At 42.1% G+C, this 19678-nt stretch overlaps 1 protein-coding gene and 1 non-coding gene across 9 annotated transcripts in view; both read right to left on the bottom strand.

Annotated features, from left to right (window-relative positions):
- The window catches only part of SPAG9 (sperm associated antigen 9), a 147291-nt gene that overhangs the window by 113633 nt on the left and 13980 nt on the right, over positions 1 to 19678 (bottom strand). For all 8 annotated transcript variants that reach the window (XM_039476103.2, XM_039476105.2, XM_074388585.1 and 5 more), the window contains exon 2: positions 3984 to 4104. In XM_039476103.2, coding sequence (XP_039332037.1) covers positions 3984 to 4104 — 121 coding nt within the window. The remainder of the gene's footprint in view (positions 1 to 3983; positions 4105 to 19678) is intronic.
- LOC120367053 (small nucleolar RNA U13) lies at positions 17298 to 17401 on the bottom strand. Its single transcript, XR_005581553.1, has one exon. It is a non-coding gene; the product is annotated as a small nucleolar RNA U13 (small nucleolar RNA).

The following is a 19678-nucleotide window of genomic DNA, read 5'->3' as shown; positions in this document are numbered from 1 at the left end:
CAGGCAATTCTCCTGCCTCAGCCTCCTGAGTAGCTGGGATTACAGGCACGCGCTACCATGCCCAGCTAATTTTTTTGTATATTTAGTAGAGACGGGGTTTCACCATGTTGACCAGGATGGTCTCGATCTCTTGACCTCGTGATCCACCTGCCTCGGCCTCCCAAAGTGCTGGGATTACAGGCTTGAGCCACTGCGCCCGGCCCTGAAAACAGATTTTTTAAATTTAGTAATGAAGGGACTAATGTGTGTTTGAGAGAATTAGTAATTCATTCTACTTAGATGCTTTTGTGAAAAAAGCAACATTTTCTGCATCCTTTTTGAATGTGAGATATTTTAAAGGTACTCTGATATCAAAAATGCAATTTCAAGTAGACGGTAATTCTTCCTCTAATCACAGAAGCCGATTACTTAATGCATAAAAGGATTTTAGACAAGGAATTCCTTTCCAAATCAAAAAAGGAATTCTGGTCAGGCACAGTGGCTTACACCTGTAATTCCAGAACTTTGGAAGGCCAAGGTGCAAGGATTGCTTGAGACCAGGAGTTCAAGAGCAGCCTGAAAAATATAACAATATCCCATTTCTTAGGGCCAGGCATGGTGGCTCATGCCTATAATCCCAGCACTTTGGGAGGCCGAGGCGGGTGGATCACGAGGTCAAGAGATCGAGATCATCCTGGTCAACAAGGTGAAACCCTGTTTCTACTAAAAATACAAAAATTAGCTGGGCATGGTGGCACGTGCCTGTAGTCCCAGCTATTCAGGAGGCTGAGGTAGAAGAACTGCTTGAAATCAGGAGGTGGAGGTTGTGGTGAGCCAAGATCGCGCCATTGCACTCCAGTCTGGGTAACAAGAGCGAAACTCCATCTCAAAAAAAAAAAAATTCATTTCTACAAAAAAATTTAAAATTAGCCAAGCATGGTGGCTCATGCCTGTAGTTCCAGCTACTTGGGAGGCTGGGGTGGGAGGATCACTTGAGCCTGGAGTTTGAGAGTGCAGTGAACTATGATCGGGTCACTGCACTCCAGCCTGGGAGAGACAGCAAGACTTCATCTCAAAACAAAGTAATAATAATTTTTTTTTTTTTTTTTTTTTTTAGATGGAGTCTTGCTCTGTCATCCAGGCTGTGGTGCAGTGATGCCAACTCAGCTCTGCCCCCTGGGTTCAAGCAATTCTCCTGCCTTAGCCTCCTGAGTAGCTGGGATTACAGGTGCGCACCACCATGTCCAGCTAATTTTTTTATTTTTGGTAGAGATGGGGTTTCACCATGTGTGGTCTCAAACTCCAGACCTCAGGTGATCTGCCTGCCTCGGCCTCCCAAAAGTGCTGGGATTACAGGCACGAGTCACCATGCCCAGCCAAAAAAAAAAAAAAAAGTACTTCAGGTTGGGCAAGGTGGCTGATGCCTAAAATGCCAGCACTTTGGGAGGCGGAGGTGGGGAGAGTCCTTTTGAGCTCAGGAGTTTAAGACCAGCCTGGGCAAATTCTTGTTGCCCAGGCCAGAGTACATTGTTGTGATCTCGGCTCACTGCAACCTCCGACTCCCGGATTCAAGTGATTCTCCTGCCTCAGCCACCCAGGTAGCTGGGATTACAAGCATGCACCCCCACACCTGGCTAACTTTGTATTTTTAGTAGAAACAGGGTTTCACCATGTTGGTCAGGCTGGTGTCGAACTCCCAACCTCAGGTGATCCGCCTGCCTTGACCTCCCAAAGTGCTGGGATTACAGGCATGTGCCACCACATCTGGCCTTGTGTCCATTTAAAAGAAAGAAAAAAGTACAATCAAATTGGGATTTTTAATTTTTTTTTCTTTATCAGCAGCATGAAATCAAATTGGGATTTAAATATTACCTCCAATAGTTAAATTTTCTTTCTTGAATAGAGAAGTCTCAACTCTTGAAATGTACCAAAAGCTTACAATTGCCACAAGACCATTTCTCCAGATAAGTGGTACTCACAGTAATGTGACCCCAGTAATATATTTGTTATTAGAGGTCCCATGGAGCCCATCATGCAGTGCTCTAAGACTTCATTTTTTTTTTTTTTCTTTTGAGATGGGGTCTCACTCTGTCACACAGCCTGGAGTGCAGTGGGCAGTGGTGCAATCTCAGCTCACTGAAAACTCCACCTCCCAAGCCCAAGTAATCCTTCCACCTTAGCCTGCTATTCAAATAGCTGGGACTACAGGTGTACAGCACCATACCCAGCTAATTTTTGTATTTTTGGTAGAGACGGGGTTTCATCATGTTGCCCAGTCTGGTCTCAAACCCCTGAGCTCAAGCAATCTGCATGCCTCAGCCTCCCAAAGTGCTGGGATTACAAGTGTGAATCACCACACCTGGCCTCTTTTTCTTAATTTTTTTGTTATAAAGACAGGGTATCTCGCTATCTTGCCCAGGCTGGTCTCAAACTCCTAGGCTCAAGCAATTCTCCTACCTTTGTCTCTCAAAGTGCTGGGAACAGCTGTGAGCCACCACACCCAGCCAACCTCAAATTTCTATGGCAGAAATAATAAAAGTCACTCAATGTAATCGATGTTAACAAAGGAAAGTTACATGACTCTGGGTATCCACGAGCCTAAAAACACAAAGCATGACACATGGCCCATTTTGTCTCACTCAGGTTGGCTCCTGTTAACAAACATCTACTGGCCGTCTTCTAGGACATCTGCTTAATAGCCACTTGAGTTCACCTTGAATTCTGGAATGCTTGAACTCCAGATTCCCAGTGGTTTGAATTTAGGTCTATTCTGTCTTTCCAGAGTACTAGAGAGAACAGTCAGTTCTCACACACGCCCCAAGATTGCTGGTGAAGGTTCTCCATCATGATTGGCTGTACCTTAGTAGCTACTGTCACTAAGCAGACTTAATGAGTAAAGTGAATAGAGTAACTGCCCAGCCATCCTTTGCTCCCTAGGATTCTGAAAGTTTACAATGCTGGGAAAGAAAAGCAGAAAACTGTCTGCCTACCTCTATCAGACATGAAAATAGGCCATTAAGTTTCTCAGCATTTCTTTTTCTAATTTTGACTTAATTAGGTCTCTTTTTTTATTAGCCAAAAGGGGAAAATGATCCTTGAGGTTTGAAACAATAATTTTTAAAACCAAGAATATATGAAATTATATTAAAAATAAAATGATTCTGAAAAATGAAGTTCTGTTCCCTCAAATGGCCCCACTTTTCCATTAAAAAGGAACAAAAAGGGGGATTCAGTACTTTTTTTCTTCTAGTATCTAATTACATGCTTAGGTAATTTTTAAATACATACTTCAAAACTGTAAGCTTCATTACATTTTTACATTTCAAAGCAAAATAGAAAAAATGAAACTCTGTGTACTTGATCAAAATTAGAGGAAATTATCTACACGCACACACTTGCATAATGATTATAGCATAATGTTAACTACAAACAAAGTCTGGGAGCTAAATTGCAGAAGTGAGTCTGACAGATATATTTGGCTTAGTCATTTCTGCATCTATGGGTACCAAGTGAAAATCTGAAATAAAAAAGAACTAACCCTAGATCACAGGTCTCACTCTTGAGTCTGGGATGACAATTCCAAGTTTGTATTTAGAACCTTAGTCATATGTCAGGATGAGTCATTGCACCATTAGAGCCCACTCTTTTTTTTTTTTTTTTTTTTTTTTTTAGAAACAGTTTCACTCTGTTGCTCAGGCTAGAGTGCAGTGGCACCATCTGGGCTCACTGCTGCAGCCTCCGCCTACTGAGTTCAAGTGGTTCTCGTGCCTCAGCCTCCCAAGTATCTGGGATTACAGGCATGCACCACCATGCCCAGCTAATTTTTGTATTTTTAGTAGAGACAGTGTTTCACCATGTTGACCAGGCTGGTCTTGAACTCCTGACCTCAAGTGATCCTCCCACCTCGGCCTCCCAAAGTGCTGGGATTACAGACATGAGCCATCACCTCTGGCCGATGCCAGTCTTTAATAATGTGTACTTATGAGAAGAAATGTTTTACTTACTCTGGTCAGCATAGTTTTTTGCTTTGAGCTCAAGTTGTCTTGTTTGAGATTCTAAAGACTCCACTCGGGTCTGTAAGTCCTTTTTTTCCTGTTCTTGAGAGTCTTCAAATTCAATGAATTTCTAATAAAGAAGAACAATATAAATGTCATCAGAGAAATTAAGCTTTGTATTTTCAACTCCTGTATTTCTTGGAATCAATAATCACAATTAGGTATTAACTACTTAGATCTCAGAATGATGAACATGGGTTGACTTTTAGTTTTTCTATAAAATTAAGTTTTAAAAACTCCCAAATATAGAGGGAAAAAAATGACAAAATAATTAAGGCGTTTCCACTTCATATTATAGGCATTCCGTAAAATTTGCTCCTGTGCTCAAAACCCTCTAGTGGTTTACACTCTTTATCATATCTTCTAAGGATCTATGCAATATGCTTCCACCATTCTCTCGCTTCTTTGACATCAGCCCTTACTTCTCTTCCTACACTCCTCTCCTTCCCATTCTCTGATTCAAGCCTCCATACAGTTCCTCCAACACTTCAAGCCTTAGCACTTGCTTCCTACTACCTAGAACTGTCTTCTTCTAGTTATCATCCAAACAGCCTACTCTTTACTCACTTCCTTCAAATCTTTGTTCAAATGTCACCTTCTTAGTGAGGCCTCCTTTGGCCATCCTATTTAAAACTGCAATACCATGCCAGGTACGGTGGCTCACGCCTATAATCTTAGTGCTTTGGGAGGCCAAGGAGGGTGGATCACTTGAGGTCAGAAGTTTGAGACCAGCCTGGCCAACATGGTGAAACCCCACCTCTACTAAAAATACAAAAATTAGCTGGGCATGGTGGTGCACACCTACAAACCCAGCTACTCAGGAGGCTGAGGCAAGAGAATTATTTGAACCCAGGAGGTAGAGGTTGCAGTGAGCTTAGATCATGCCACTCCAACAGAACAAGACTTGGTCTCAAAAAAAAGATCAAGTCACACCTGGGTAACAGAACAAGACTTGGTCTCAAAAAACCTAAAAACTAAAAAAATAAAACTGTCACACCTACTCCTTACCTTTCCTCCCTGCTTATTTTCTTTAGAGTACTTAAACCGATCCAACATGATATTTCAGTAATGTTATTTATTACCTGTCTGTTCTCACTAGAATGTGGGTTCCATGAAGTAAGGGATTTTTGTTTTGTTCATTGATGTATACCCAGTGCAAAGAATGATGATAGCAGCACATAACAGGTTCTCAAATATTTGATAAATGAATAAATGAATAAAACTTTTCAAGTTAAAAAAACTAAGGCCGGGCGCGGTGGCTCAAGCCTGTAATCCCAGCACTTTGGGAGGCCGAGGCGGGTGGATCACGAGGTTGAGAGATCGAGACCATCCTGGTCAACATGGTGAAACCCCGTCTCTACTAAAAATACAAAAAGTTAGCTGGGCATGGTGGCACGTGCCTGTAATCCCAGCTACTCAGGAGGCTGAGGCAGGAGAATTGCCTGAACCCAGGAGGCGGAGGTTGCGGTGAGCCGAGATCGCGCCACTGCACTCCAGCCTGGGTAACAAGAGCGAAACTCCGTCTCAAAACAAACAAACAAACAAACAAACAAAAAAACTAAAACCCATACAGAAAAATTTGTAATTCACAAAAAAACTTAAGTATCAGTATAATATATCCTAGTTTTAATGTGAAATTGTCAGTCTATTACTTATTTTAAATGTCCTCAAACTTTTCTTTTTTTCTATTTATTTTTATTTTTCACCCATGAGACTGTAAAATGTCCTCAAACTTTTCAATCACTACAGAGGACACTGGGTTTTTTTGTTTCTGTTTTTTGTCTACACACATTACGTTTCTTCAGGGAACTTTCTCTCTCCAGTTTCATGCTAATTATATTCAGTCCATGTAATCTGATTGATGATAACTCCATTTCTCTAGGGGTGGGCACATGACTTAAACCAGACTGATCAGAGTCTTCTCTGGGACACCTGTCAATTCTTAAACTCTAAAAACCTAGCAGGCCTCGGCTGCAGACTGACATATCTTTTTTCCAGCACAGAGAAGAGTAGGCCTAAGACTAAAGCCAATATAGAGAAAGAGCAAGGGAGATAAAAACTTTAATTAAAGATATTATTTGTACCCAGGATTCCTGGAGCCAGAATTTTCCCAGTATTTTTGTTTTCAGTTACAAAATCCAATACAATCCTTTTTTACATAAGCTTGAGTTGGTTTTCTTCTTCTTTTTTTTGTTTTCTTTGAGACAGAGTCTTGCTGTGTCTCCCAGGCTGGAGTGCACTGATACAATCTCAGATCACTGCACCTCTGCCTCCTGGGTTCGACTGACTGTCCTGCCTCGGCTTCTGCATAACTGGGGTTACAGGCACCTGCCACCACGCCTGGCTAATTTTTTTATTTTTTTAGTAGAGATGAGGTTTCACCATGTTGACCAGGCTGGTCTCGAACTCCTGATCTTAAGTGATCCATCCTCCTCGGCCTCCCAAAGTGCTGGGATTACCATGCCCAGCCTCTTTTTTTTTTAAAGATGTGGGTCTCACTATGTTGCCAGGCTGGTCTACAACTGCTGAACTGCTAGCTTCAAACTCCTGGGCTCAAGCCACCCTCCTGCCTCAGCCTCCAGAGTTGCTGAGACTACATGTGTGAGCCATTGTGTTCAACTTTCCTGATCTTTGAAGCCTGAAACCTACAAACTCTATAATATCGGTTCTTAATCATTAGGGGATCCAAAGATCACTTTGGAAATTTGATCCATCTATGAACCACATTTCCCCAGAAAAAATGCCCCCATCCATGTCAAATGCCACCTATTTTTCTCAGGGGGCTTAGAGACACTATAGTTCCTTCCACAAACCCAAAGTTTAGCACCTCTATGCTATACTTTTCTATGAAAATATTTGATATTGAGGCAGGAGAATCGTCTGAATCAAGGAGGCAGAGGTAGCAGTGAGCCGAGATGGCACCACTGCACTCCACTTTGGGCGACAGAGCAAGACTCCATCTCAAAAAAAAAAAAAAGAAAAATATTCCATTCATTCATCCATCTTTCAAAACACAAGTTGAGCCCCTATTGTTTTAAACATTGCAAGGTGCTGGGAAATGTAGTAGGTTACAACAGAGCCCTATGTTCTATTGATTGAAATTTAATAGATGAAAGATCTTAAACATGGGTAACTGCATTTTGTAAAAAAAAGATGGATTTGCAAATATCTTGCATAATTCAACAGTCACCTAATTTGGTGTTAAGGCTGATAAGAGATGGCTGATATTTCTGTTACTGCCTAACTAATACCAACATAGGATAACAGCACATTAGTTTACAGCTCAGTCAGGCTTGCGTATAATATGATTCCTGAAGACTTTCTGAGATGAGAAGGCAACATTGCAAACTCTGAATATGAAATGAAACTTTTAAAAATCACACAGTTAAAGTCTGCATATAATGTAACCACACTGAAGTCATGTATGTGAACAAGAAAAAGCACAGGCCAGGCACGGTGGCTCACGCTTGTATAATCCCAGCACTCTGGGAGCCCAAGGAGGGCCGATTACTCAAGCTCAAAAGTTCGACACCAGCCTGAACAACATAGCAAAACCCTGTTTCCATGAAAAATTAGCCTGGCATGGTGTTGTACGCCTGTAGTCCCAGCTACTCAGAGGCTGAGGTGGGAGGGGATCACCAAGCCCAGGAGGCAGAGGTTGCAGTGAGCCGAGATCACACCACTGCACTCCAGCCTGGGTGACAGATCAAGACCTTGTATCCCCCCACCCCACCCCCCTCAAAAAAAGAAGATGAAATGAATGCTCATAAAAAGTCCAGTATATTAATTACTGATTTAATGTGACTTAATTGTTAGCCAGTGGCATGACTTTATAAAGTCAGTCACCCTCTACTATACTTGGCAAACCTTTGAATAATCATGATAGGGTTAGACCAATAGTTAAACCGTGGCAGGAGAGGGGCAGGTCTTTTTTTTTTTTCAATTATAAAACCATATTACCCCTGGAAATTCCACTGAGCCTCCTCAGCACAGAAGAGTTTGTCAGATCACTCAGGTATGTTGGTACACAATGCACATACCCCTCCCCTTTTCTCTTTTTCACACACACACACACACACACACACACACACACACTTTCTCTCTCTCTCTCTCTCTCTCTCTCTCTCTCTCTCTCTCTCTCTCTTTCAAGGGCTAGGGGAATTAAGGGCCTGTGAATGAGCTTTTTCAGCATGTATGTTGACTAAATACCCCTCTCCCCTTTCAATAACTAATAGGCCAGCAACAATATTAAAGTGACTTCAGACAACTCTCCTGGGAGCAACTAGACACTTTGAAAAAAAAAAATCAGTGGACGATACAGACTTATGTCAGGATCTAAAAAGAGTAAGCTGTGTGATGAAGCAAAATGCTTTCAAGACCAGATGGCTTATAGGGGCTGTTTTGCTCTACTGTTTGGGGAAAAACAAATGAATACTTTGAAAAGACAAGCTCCCAAAGTTTAAAAAAAAAAAAAAAAAAAAGTCCCTAGAAGTTGTTGCTCATTGGAGTAAAGATGCAGAAGAAAACAAGATGAAAAAAAAAAAAAAAAAAGGCAAAGGATAGCCATTTAAATACTCTGACTACAGTACTTGTCTAAAAAATAAAAACAGGCCAGGCTTGGTGGCTCAAGCCTGTAATCCCAGCACTTTGGGAGGCCGAGGCGGGTGGATCACCAGGTCAAGAGATTGAGACCATCCTGGTCAACATGGTGAAACCCCGTCTCTACTAAAAATACAAAAAAATTAGCTGGGCATGGTGGTGCGTGCCTGTAATCCCAGCTACTCAGGAGGCTGAGGCAGGAGAATTGCCTGAACCCAAGAGGTGGAGCTTGCGGTGAGCCGAGATCGCGCCATTGCACTCCAGCCTGAGTAACAAGAGCGAAACTCTGTCTCAAAAAAAAAAAAAACAACAAAAGGCCGACTTATTGTTAAGTGTCCGTGAAGATATTATCTTCTTCCCACTTAATCTACATAATGGGGAGAGGAAAATATTTCCATTATATCAAATAATTAATTAAATGTAATTTTTTTTTTTTTTTTTTTTTGAGACAAGAGTTTCGCTCTTGTTACCCAGGCTGGAGTGCAATGGCGTGATCTCGGCTCACCGCAAGCTCCACCTCTTGGGTTCAGGCAATTCTCCTGCCTCAGCCTCCTGAGTAGCTGGGATTACAGGCACGCACCACCATGCCCAGCTAATTTTTTTGTATTTTTAGTAGAGACGGGGTTTCACCATGTTGACCAGGATGGTCTCAATCTCTTGACCTGGTGATCCACCCGCCTCGGCCTCCCAAAGTGCTGGGATTACAGGCTTGAGCCACCATGACCGGCCTAAAGGTAATTTTTTTAATGTAATTTCTTTTAAGAAATAAGAGCAAGGCCGGGCGCGGTGGCTCAAGCCTGTAATCCCAGCACTTTGGGAGGCCGAGGCGGGTGGATCACAAGGTCAAGAGATCGAGACCATCCTGGTCAACATGGTGAAACCCCGTCTCTACTAAAAATAAAAATAAAAATAAAAAAATAAAAAAAAAAAAGAAATAAGAGCAGACTGAAGACCATATTAAATAACACTCAAAAGATGTAATCCCTCCCAAGTCCAAAATGTGGAAAATTTTTTAATAAAAATAATTTGGTTTCTGCCACAATAAATGTCAAGGGGGAAAAAAAGAAAAGCAGAACTGCTATATATAAAGAGAAACTTAAGAGACATATTAAACCAAGTATAAATGTGTAGACTATCTTGATTAGACACTGACTGAAAACAACCAACTACAAAACACATTGATGAGACAATTGCGGAAATTATACTTTAATAATATTTAATATTTAATTTATTAAATGTTAAAGAATATTTAATAATTTATTAAATATGTAAACAGAATATTTAATACTTAATAAACACTTATTAAATATTAAATATTATTAAAAAATAACTGGCTGGGTGCAGTGGCTCATGCCTGTAATCCCAGCACTTTGGGAGGCCCAGGCGGACAGATCTACTGAGGTTGGGAGTTCAAGACCAGCCAGACCAACATGGAGAAACCCCTTATTTGATAAAAAAACAAAATTAGCAAGGGCGTGGTGGTGGATGCCGGTAATCCCAGCTACTCAGGAGGCTGAGATAGAATTGCTTGAACCCAGGGGGCAGAGGTTGCGATGAACCGAGATTACGCCATTGCACTCCAGCCTGAGCAACAAGACCAAAACTCCGTCTCCAAAAAAAAAAAAAAAAAGAATAACCATCTATAACTTTTAGATGTGATAATGGTATTATGGTTATATTTGTTAAACAGCCCTATCTTTGAAAGATACAATGATGTTATAGCAACAGAAAATAAATAAATAAATAAAATAAAGATACAATGATATACTCTTTGTTCTGCCTTAATATTATGGTGAAAATGCTAAAGGGAAGTATAGAAGTACAGGTGAAAAAATATTGGCTTGGCCAGGCACAGTGGCTAATGCCTATAATCTCAGTGCTTTCTGAGGCCAAGGTGGGAGAATCACTTGAGGCCAGGAGTTTGAGAACAGCCTGGGCAACACAGAGAGACCCTTGGCCAGGTGCAGTGGCTCAAGCCTGCAATCCCAGCACTTCAGGAGGCTGAGGTTGGTGGATCATGAGGTCAAAAGTGTAAAACCAGTCTGGCCAATATGGTGAAACCCTGCCTCTGCTTAAAAAAATATACAAAAATTACCTGGGCGTGGTGGCACATGCCTGTCATCCCAGGACGGCTTTAGCCTAGGAGTTCTAGGCTGCAGTGCGCTCCAGCACATCACTACACTCCAGCCTAGGCTACAGAGTGCACAAATGTCTCTTTAAAAAATTCTTTTTCTAAAGAAAAAATATTGGCTTTTTGTTGGTAAGTGTTAAATGATGGGATGTGGGAGTTCATTTATATTATACTATTCTCTCTAATCTTCAATGTTTGGATATTTCTGTTAAAAAAAAAAAAAAAAAAAAAAGTTGGCCAGGCATGCTGGCTCATGCCTGTAATCCCAGCATGCTGGGAGACCAGGGAGGGTGAAACACAAGGTCAGGAGATTGACACTATCCTGGCTAACACAGTGAAATCCCGTCTCTATTAAAAATACAAAAAATTAGCCAGGCATGGTGGCACACACCTATAGTCCCAGCTACTAAGGAGACTGCGGCAAGATAATTGCTTGAACTCAGGAGGCAAAAGTTGCAGTGAGCTGAGTTCATGTCACTGCACTCCAGCCTGAGCAACACAGTGAGACTCTGTCTCAAAAAAAATAAAAATAGCGGGGCGTGGTGGCTCAAGCCTGTGATCCCAGCACTTTGGGAGGCCGAGGCGGGTGGATCACGAGGTCAAGATATCGAGACCATCCTGGTCAACATGGTGAAACCCCGTCTCTACTAAAAATACAAATAATTAGCTGGGCATGGTGGCACGTGCCTGTAATCCCAGCTACTCAGGAGGCTGAGGCAGGAGAATTGCCTGAACCCGGGAGGCGGAGGTTGCGGTGAGCCGAGATCACGCCATTGCACTCCAGCCTGGGTAACAAAAGCAAAACTCTGTCTCAAAAAAAATAAATAAATAAAAATAAAAATAAAAAATAAAGCCGGCCGGGTATGGTGGCTCACACCTGTAATGCCAGCACTTTGGGAGGCCGAGGTGGGCGGATTCCAAGGTAAAGAGTTCGAGACCAGCCTGGCCAACATGGTGAAACCCCGTCTCTACCAAAAATACAAAAATTAGCTGGCGTGGTGGCAGGCGCCTATAATCCCACCTACTTGGGAGGCTGAGGCAAGAGAATCGCTTGAACCCAGGAGGTGGAAGTTGCAGTAAGCCGAGACTGCATCATTGCACTCCAGCCTAAAAAAAATAAAATAAGGCCGGGCGTGGTGGCTCACGCCTATAATTCCAGCACTCTGGGAGGCCGAGGTGGGTGAATCACAAGGTCAAGAGATCGAGACCATCCTGGTCAACATGGTGAAACCCCATCTCTAGTAAAAATACAAAAAAAATTAGCTGGGCATGGTGGTGTGCACCTGTAGTCCCAACTACTCAAGAGGCTGAGGCAGAATTGCTTGAACCCAGGAGGCAGAGGTTGCAGTGAGCAGAGATCCCGCCACTGCACTCCAGCCTGGGTAACAAGAGCAAAACTCTGTCTCAAAAAATAAATAAATAAATAAAAATAAAAATAAAAATAAAATTTTAAAATGTTAAAAAATTGGTGGCCAGTTGTGGTGGCTCAAGCCTGTAATCCCACCACTTTGGGAGGGCCAAGGCGGATGGATCACCTGAGGTTAGGAGTTCGAGACCAGCCTGGCCAACATGGTGAAACCCCATCTCTTAAAAAAAAAAAAAAAAATTAAAAAATTGGAATAAAATTATTAGTGGTATTTAATACGAAAAAAGTTTTGTTCATTGAAGGGCTATTTGTAACAGTTCAAAACTGGAAGATAAATGTCTATCAACAGACAGTAAATAAAATTATAACAGATCCATACTATGGAATGTATACAATAGAAAACTGGTGTGCTGTGTGACGGTAGAGCTGAAGACAGGAGGGTTGAGTGGAAGTCTAAAATCACTACTTAGTAATATCCCTAGTAGGTAAATAGTCCCATACCAGAGTGGCCAGATGGCCTTCCTTGCTCACCCACACAGGAAATAAGAGGTTTGTTTTCTGAATAAACTCAATGAGAGATTTTAGACTAGAAACATTCGAGGCACAGCCAGGCAGATGCCAAATGACAAGTGGAATTACATGAAAGACTAAAGTCTAGATACTAAACAGTAATAGGGCCTCCTTCCTGCCTTCACCCAGGTTGCAATAATGTAGGTAACTAGGCTTACCTACTCCACCAGCCACCCCTCAAAGAGATTATCCTCTGGAAAAACTCAAATGTCTCTAAGAAAGGATCATGGGAGACTGAAATTTGGGTTCCCACGAGGTACTAAACTGTATCCAGGCACACAAAGCCTCCAACTCACCTTTTTTAGTGCCTCACTTTTAAAACATGAAGAGATAATTAACAATAATCTCTTGAAATTCTAGCCTGAAACAGAGAAAACCAAAACTATAGGAAATAAAAATGGGACTCTGAAGAAACAGACAAAGCAGGGAACAAATGAAAACTATAATTAATATACTCAGAGGCTAAAGAAAAGTCATTGCTCCCATGAAACCAGAACACTATACTATTTTTAAAAGTGGTGGGGAGGGGGCCGGGCGCGGTGGCTCAAGCCTGTAATCCCAGCACTTTGGGAGGCCGAGGCAGGTGGATCACGAGGTTGAGAGATCGACCATCCTGGTCAACATGGTGAAACCCTGTCTCTACTAAAAATACAAAAAATTAGCTGGGCATGGTGGTGTGTGCCTGTAATCCCAGCTACTCAGGAGGCTGAGGCAGGAGAATTGCCTGAACCCAGGAGGCGGAGGTTGCGGTGAACCGAGATCGCGCCATTGCACTCCAGCCTGGGTAACAAGAGCGAAACTCCGTCTCAAAACAAACAAACAAACAAAAAAAACTAAAACCCATACAGAAAAATTTGTAATTCACAAAAAAACTTAAGTATCAGTATAATATATCCTAGTTTTAATGTGAAATTGTCAGTCTATTACTTATTTTAAATGTCCTCAAACTTTTCTTTTTTTCTATTTTTTATTTTTATTTTTCACCCATGAGACTGTAAAATGTCCTCAAACAAGAGCGAAACTCCGTCTCAAAAAAAAAAAAAAAAAGAGCACTTGGAAATTATTAAAGTATGAATTGAAGAATCCAGCACTTTTTGTTTTTCTTACATACAAACTATACTTTAGGGTAGCCAAATAGCTGATGAGGGGGAAGTTTCCTTTACAAGAAAATTTAGCTGATAAATGTTGAAGGGAAAACTGGATTGAAATAGCACCATTTCCCAACCCCTAATGATATAATAGTGAATATCCAGTTTTCCAAGTCGCCTCATAAATGCTTTTACACTCATGATCCAAACAAGGTCCATACATTACATTTGGATAATATATCTCTTCAGTCTCTGTTATACTCCGGACTCCCCAAGTAATGATCCTTTTCACCCAAGCAATGATCCTATAATGGAATATTATAAAACCATTAAAAATACATAGCTATGTACTTCCAGAAATTGTTTGATGCCAGTTATCAGTGAATGAAACTGAATAGGCAATTCACAGAGAAGCAGAATCACCAGTAAATGTAAAACATGCTCAAGCACACTAGTGATCTGACAAAAGTAAATTAGAAGTGGTGGCCGGGTGTGGTAGCTTACACTGTAATCCCAGCATTTTGGGAGGCCAAGGTAGGAGGATCATGAGGTCAGGAGTTTAAGACCAGGCTGATCAACATGGTAAAACCCCATCTCTACTAAAAATACAAAAATTAGCCAGTCATGGCGGTACATGCCTGTAACCCCAGCTACTCAGGAGGCTGAGACAGGAGAATCACTTGAACCCAGGAGGCAGAGGTTGCAGTAAGCCAAGATCGTGCCACTGCGCTCAAGCCTGGGTAACACAGTGAGACTCCATCTCAAAATAAAAAATAAAAAAATAAGAAGTGGTTTCACACCTGTAATCCCAGAACTTTGGGAGGCTGAGGTGGGTGGATCAGGAGTTCAAGACCAGACTGGTTAAAATGGTGAAGCCCCAAATCTACTAAAAACACAAAAACGAGCCAGACATGGAGATGTGTGCTTGTAATCCTAGCTACGGTAGGCTGAGGCTAGAGAATTGCTTGAATCTGGGAGATGGAGGTTGCAGGGAGCCAAGATTGTGCCACCGCACTCCAGTCTGGGCGACAGAGCAAGACTCTGTCTCAAAAAAAAAAAAAAAAAAAGTGGTTTCACACACATCAGACAGGCAACAGAAACCAAAACGTCTGATAGTGCCAAGTGTTAGCAAAGGTACAGAATAAGAACTCTTTTATACTACTGATGGGAATATAAATCACTGCATTCCTTTGAGAAGCAATGTTACTATATCTAGTTAAGTTTACAAATACATATCCTAAAGCCTGGTGTTCTATTTGCAAAATATGTATCTTTGAGAAGATCTTACACATGCACCGAATGTTACTGCAGCCATGTATGCAATACATAATGTGGTAATGAAGAATGGATAACGGTATATTCATGTGAGAGATACACAGCAGTTAAAAGAATTAGATGCATATGTATATATCAACATGGACAGATCTAAAAAATAACAGGTAAAACAAATAAAATGCAAGATTATCTAAGAATTTAACAGTGTGATATTTTGAAATACAAAATATGTATTTGGTCTGTGACCCCATTTCCTAACATATAACTCCGAAAATCCCTATAATCTCCAGAGATGTCTTTTTGTATGTTAATGAGTAGATTCATTGCTGGCAGCCCTAGGTAGCTTAAGGATGGAAGCTGGTCATTGGAAAGACCAAAAGCATAATTAGAGGGTCAGGACTTTCAGCCTACCCCATATAATCTCCTGGGAGGGGAAAGGGGCTGAAAGTAAAATTGATCACCAATGGCCAATGGTTTCATACCTACATAGTGATGTCTCCATAAAAACTCAAAAGAAGCCGGGCGCGGTGGCTCAAGCCTGTAATCCCAGCACTTTGGGAGGCCGAGGCGGGTGGATCACGAGGTCGAGAGATCAAGACCATCCTGGTCAACATGGTGAAACCCCGTCTCTACTAAAAATACAAAAAATTAGCTGGGCATGGTGGTGCGTGCCTGTAATCCCAGCTACTCAGGAGGCTGAGGCAGGAGAATTGCCTGAACCCAGGAGGCAGAGGTTGCGGTGAGCCGAGATCGCGCCATTGCACTCCAGCCTGGGTAACAAGAGCGAAACTCTGTTTCAAAAAAAAAAAAAAAAAAAAAAACCTCAAAAGAAGAAGATTGAGAGATCTTCCAGATAGCTGAATGCACGGAGGTTCCTGGAGGGTGGCATGCACAGGGAGGGCATGGAAGCTCTGTACCCTTACCCCCATACCTTGCTTCGTGCATCTTTTCATCTATATCCTTTGTAACAGTAAGCCTAAGCGTTTCTAGCAAATTAACTGAACCTGATGAGGAAGTCGTGGAAACCCCACGGTTTTTTTAGTTTTTATTTTTTTGTTTTTGAGATGAAGTCTTTATTTGTCACCCAGACTGAATTGCAGTGGCATGATCTCAACTCACTGCAACCTCTGCCTCCTGGGTTCAAGCGATTCTCCTGCCTCGGCTTCCCAAGTAGCTGGGATTATAGGCACCCACCACCATGCCAATTTTTTTTCTATCTTTGTAGTATCTTTGTAGAGATGGGTTTTCACCATGTTGGCCAGGCTGGTCTTGAACTCCTGACCTCATGACCTACCCACCTCGGCCTCCCAGAGTTGGGATTACTGGCTATAAACTGGGGTTCCCAACTGGGCACGGTGGCATGCCCACAATTACAGGCATGAGCCACTGAGCCCAGCCGGGAACCCGTTTATAGCCAGTTGGAGACTGTACTGAACACAGAGGATTCATCAGAAATAAAAGACAGTAGCTGAGCAAGGTGGCACAGGACTATAATACCACTGATTCAGAGGCTGAGGCAGGAAGGGAGCTTGCAACCAGGAATTCAAGATCAGTCTGGGCAACACAGCAAGACCCTCATCTGATAAAGAAAAAAATTACATATATTGTATATAATAGTATATTTTACACACACACACACACACACACACACACACACACACACACGCCAGCTGGTCAGAAGCACAGATAAAATAACTCGAGGCTTGAGATTGGCATCAGAAGTTGGGGTCGGGGGGCCTCGGGGACTGAGCCCTCAACCTGTGGGATCTGACGCTATCTCCAAGTAGACAGTGTTGGAATTAAATTAGATGACACCCAGCTGGTGCCTGATGCAGAACTGACTGCTTGCTGATAGGAAAAACCACTCCCACATTTTTATTTGTTTTTTTAAACACCTGTTGCCTGGGCTGGAATGCAGTAGCATGATTCCAGCTCACTGCAACTTTGACCTTCAGGGCTCAAGCAATCCTCTTGCCTCAGCCTCCCAAGTAGCTGGGACTACAGGCATATGCCGCCATGCTCAGCTAACTTTTGTATTTTTTGTAGAGACAGGGTTTCATCAAGTTGCTCAGGCTGGTCTCGAACTCCTGGGCTCAAGGAATCCACCTGCCTCAGCCTCCCAAAGTGCTGGGATTACAGGCATTAACCACTGCACCTGGCCTCCCCTACACATTTGGTCACAGAATTCTTCTTTTTTTGGTGGGGGAGTATGGGGGTTGTGTGCGTATGTTTCAGGTCTGATGGGTAATGTGCCAATGTTGTAACAAGGTTCAAGGGTGGCACATCTCACACATGTGCATGAACACCCAATCATCATGCTCATGAACTACAAAAGAAGCATGCTGATTGTTTTTGGTGTGAGAGCAGAGGTTCATGGCGTTTTCTCCACTCTTAGGTAATGGTTGCTGAATTAGAGGGAAGGATAAGGCAGTTATAATCTGAGTGATTTTTTTCCAAACACAAAGGTCCTGCCTAGCAGCACTTCTTCCAACCAGACTCTCAGAAGCCTGTCGGGGTGGATGGGTTTAAATGATTGGCTATTTTGGGCCAAGCATGGTGGTTCACGCCTATAATCCCAGCACTTTGGGAGGCCAAGGCCAGAGGATCACATGAGGTCAGGAGTTTGAGACCAGCCATCTCTGCTGAAAATATAAAACTTAGCTGGATGTGGTGGTGGGCACCGGTAATACCACCGGTACTACCAGCTACTCAGGAGGCTGAGGCACAAGAATCGCTTGAATCCAGGAGGCAGAGGTTGCAGTGAGCCAAGACTGTGCCACTGCAATCCAACCTGGTAAGAGATTGAGACTCCATCTAAAAAAAAAAAAAAAGAAGAAGAATTGGCTATTTTGGAAACATTCCTCCAGTTGGTTGGGGGTCTCATGTAGTGTAATGAAAAATCAAGAAGGGCAGCTGAACCCAGGATGGGTCCTGACTTCCAAACTTCCCCTGAAGCCCCAACCACTAACCACTTCCTAACTACCCTCCACCTAAGCATGGTTATCATTCAACTGCACTGGATGAACAAGGAAAGATGTCTAAGATCATTGATGAGTTAAAAAGAATATGGTTATCAAATACTACATATACTATAAGCCCATTCCATTTAAAATGTTAATATATAAAAATACATCTGAAAGAATGTATGTCCAGTTATTATTTTTTTTAATGTCCAGTTATTAATAGTGAGTTCTCCCTAACAGAAAGGATTCGGAAAGCACTTTTGTACTGCTTGATGGATTGATGATGTTTTAAAATGAGCATATACCCAGGCATGGTAGCACATACCTGTAATCCCAGATACTTGGGAGACTTGAGGCAGGAGGACTGCTTGAGCCCAGGAGTTCAAGTTTAGCCTGAGCAGCAAGAAAGACTCTTGTCTCAGCTGGCTGCGGTAGTTATGCCTGTAATCCCAGCACTTTTGAAGGCTGAGGCAGGTAAATTACCTGAGGTCAGGAGTTCGAGACCAGCCTGACCAACATGAAGAAACCCCGTCTCTACTAAAAATACAAAAAATTAACCAGGCGTGGTGGTGCATGCCTGTAATCCCAGCTACTTGGGAGGCTGAGGCAGGAGAGTTGCTTGAACCTAGGAGGTAAAGGTTGCAATGGGCCAAGAGCGCACCACTGCACTCCAGCCTGGGCAACAAGAGTAAAATTCTGTCTCAAAAAAAAAAAAAAAAAAAAAAAAGAATGAAAAAACAACAACAACAAAAAAGAGAGACCCTTGTCTCAAAAACAATACATTTAAAAAAAAAAAGACAGCATTGGCCGGGCGCGGTGGCTCAAGCCTGTAATCCCAGCACTTTGGGAGGCCGAGGCGGGTGGATCACAAGGTCGAGAGATCAAGACCATCCTGATCAACATGGTGAAACCCCGTCTCTACTAAAAATACAAAAAATTAGCTGGGCATGGTGGCACGTGCCTGTAATCCCAGCTACTCAGGAGACTGAGGCAGGAGAATTGCCTGAACCCAGGAGGCGGAGGTTGCGGTGAGCCGAGATTGCGCCATTGCACTCCAGCCTGGGTAACCAGAGCGAAACTCCGTCTCAAAAAAAAAAAAAAAAAAGACAGCATATATTTTGTCTGTAAACAGGAAATATAAAAAAATTAATAAAACCATTAGGTGAAGTAATAGCTCTTGTCTGTAAACATGAAAAATAAAAAAACTAATAAAGCCATTAGGTGAAGTAATAGCCAAACATGAACGACACATGCAGAAAAATTTTACTCACTGCCCGAAAGTATCATCCATAAATATGTAGTCAAACATGACCATTTACTCAACATGTGCTTCATATTCTTGCATCTCTATTTTATATTCCTTATTAGACTTTGTGACTAATCATCACAACAAACAGAGTTTATTTTGAACTGTCTTACACAAAAATACAACAAAGAAGAAGAGAAACTCACTGGCCTATAAACGAGGTTACCAAGCAAACTGATTACCACAGTGGCATAGCCTGAAAGTGAACTACCGGCTATATATCTCTTATTCAAAATGCTTGGTACCAGAAATGTTTTGAATGTCTGTTTTTTGTTTTGTTTTGTTTTGTTTTTGGATTTTGAAATGTCTACATATATATAATCAGATATATTGAAGATGAGACCCA

The sequence above is a fragment of the Saimiri boliviensis genome, chromosome 17, assembly GCF_048565385.1.
Source record: "Saimiri boliviensis isolate mSaiBol1 chromosome 17, mSaiBol1.pri, whole genome shotgun sequence".
Lineage (NCBI taxonomy): Eukaryota > Metazoa > Chordata > Mammalia > Primates > Cebidae > Saimiri > Saimiri boliviensis.
This window is presented reverse-complemented; position numbering and strand designations above follow the sequence as displayed.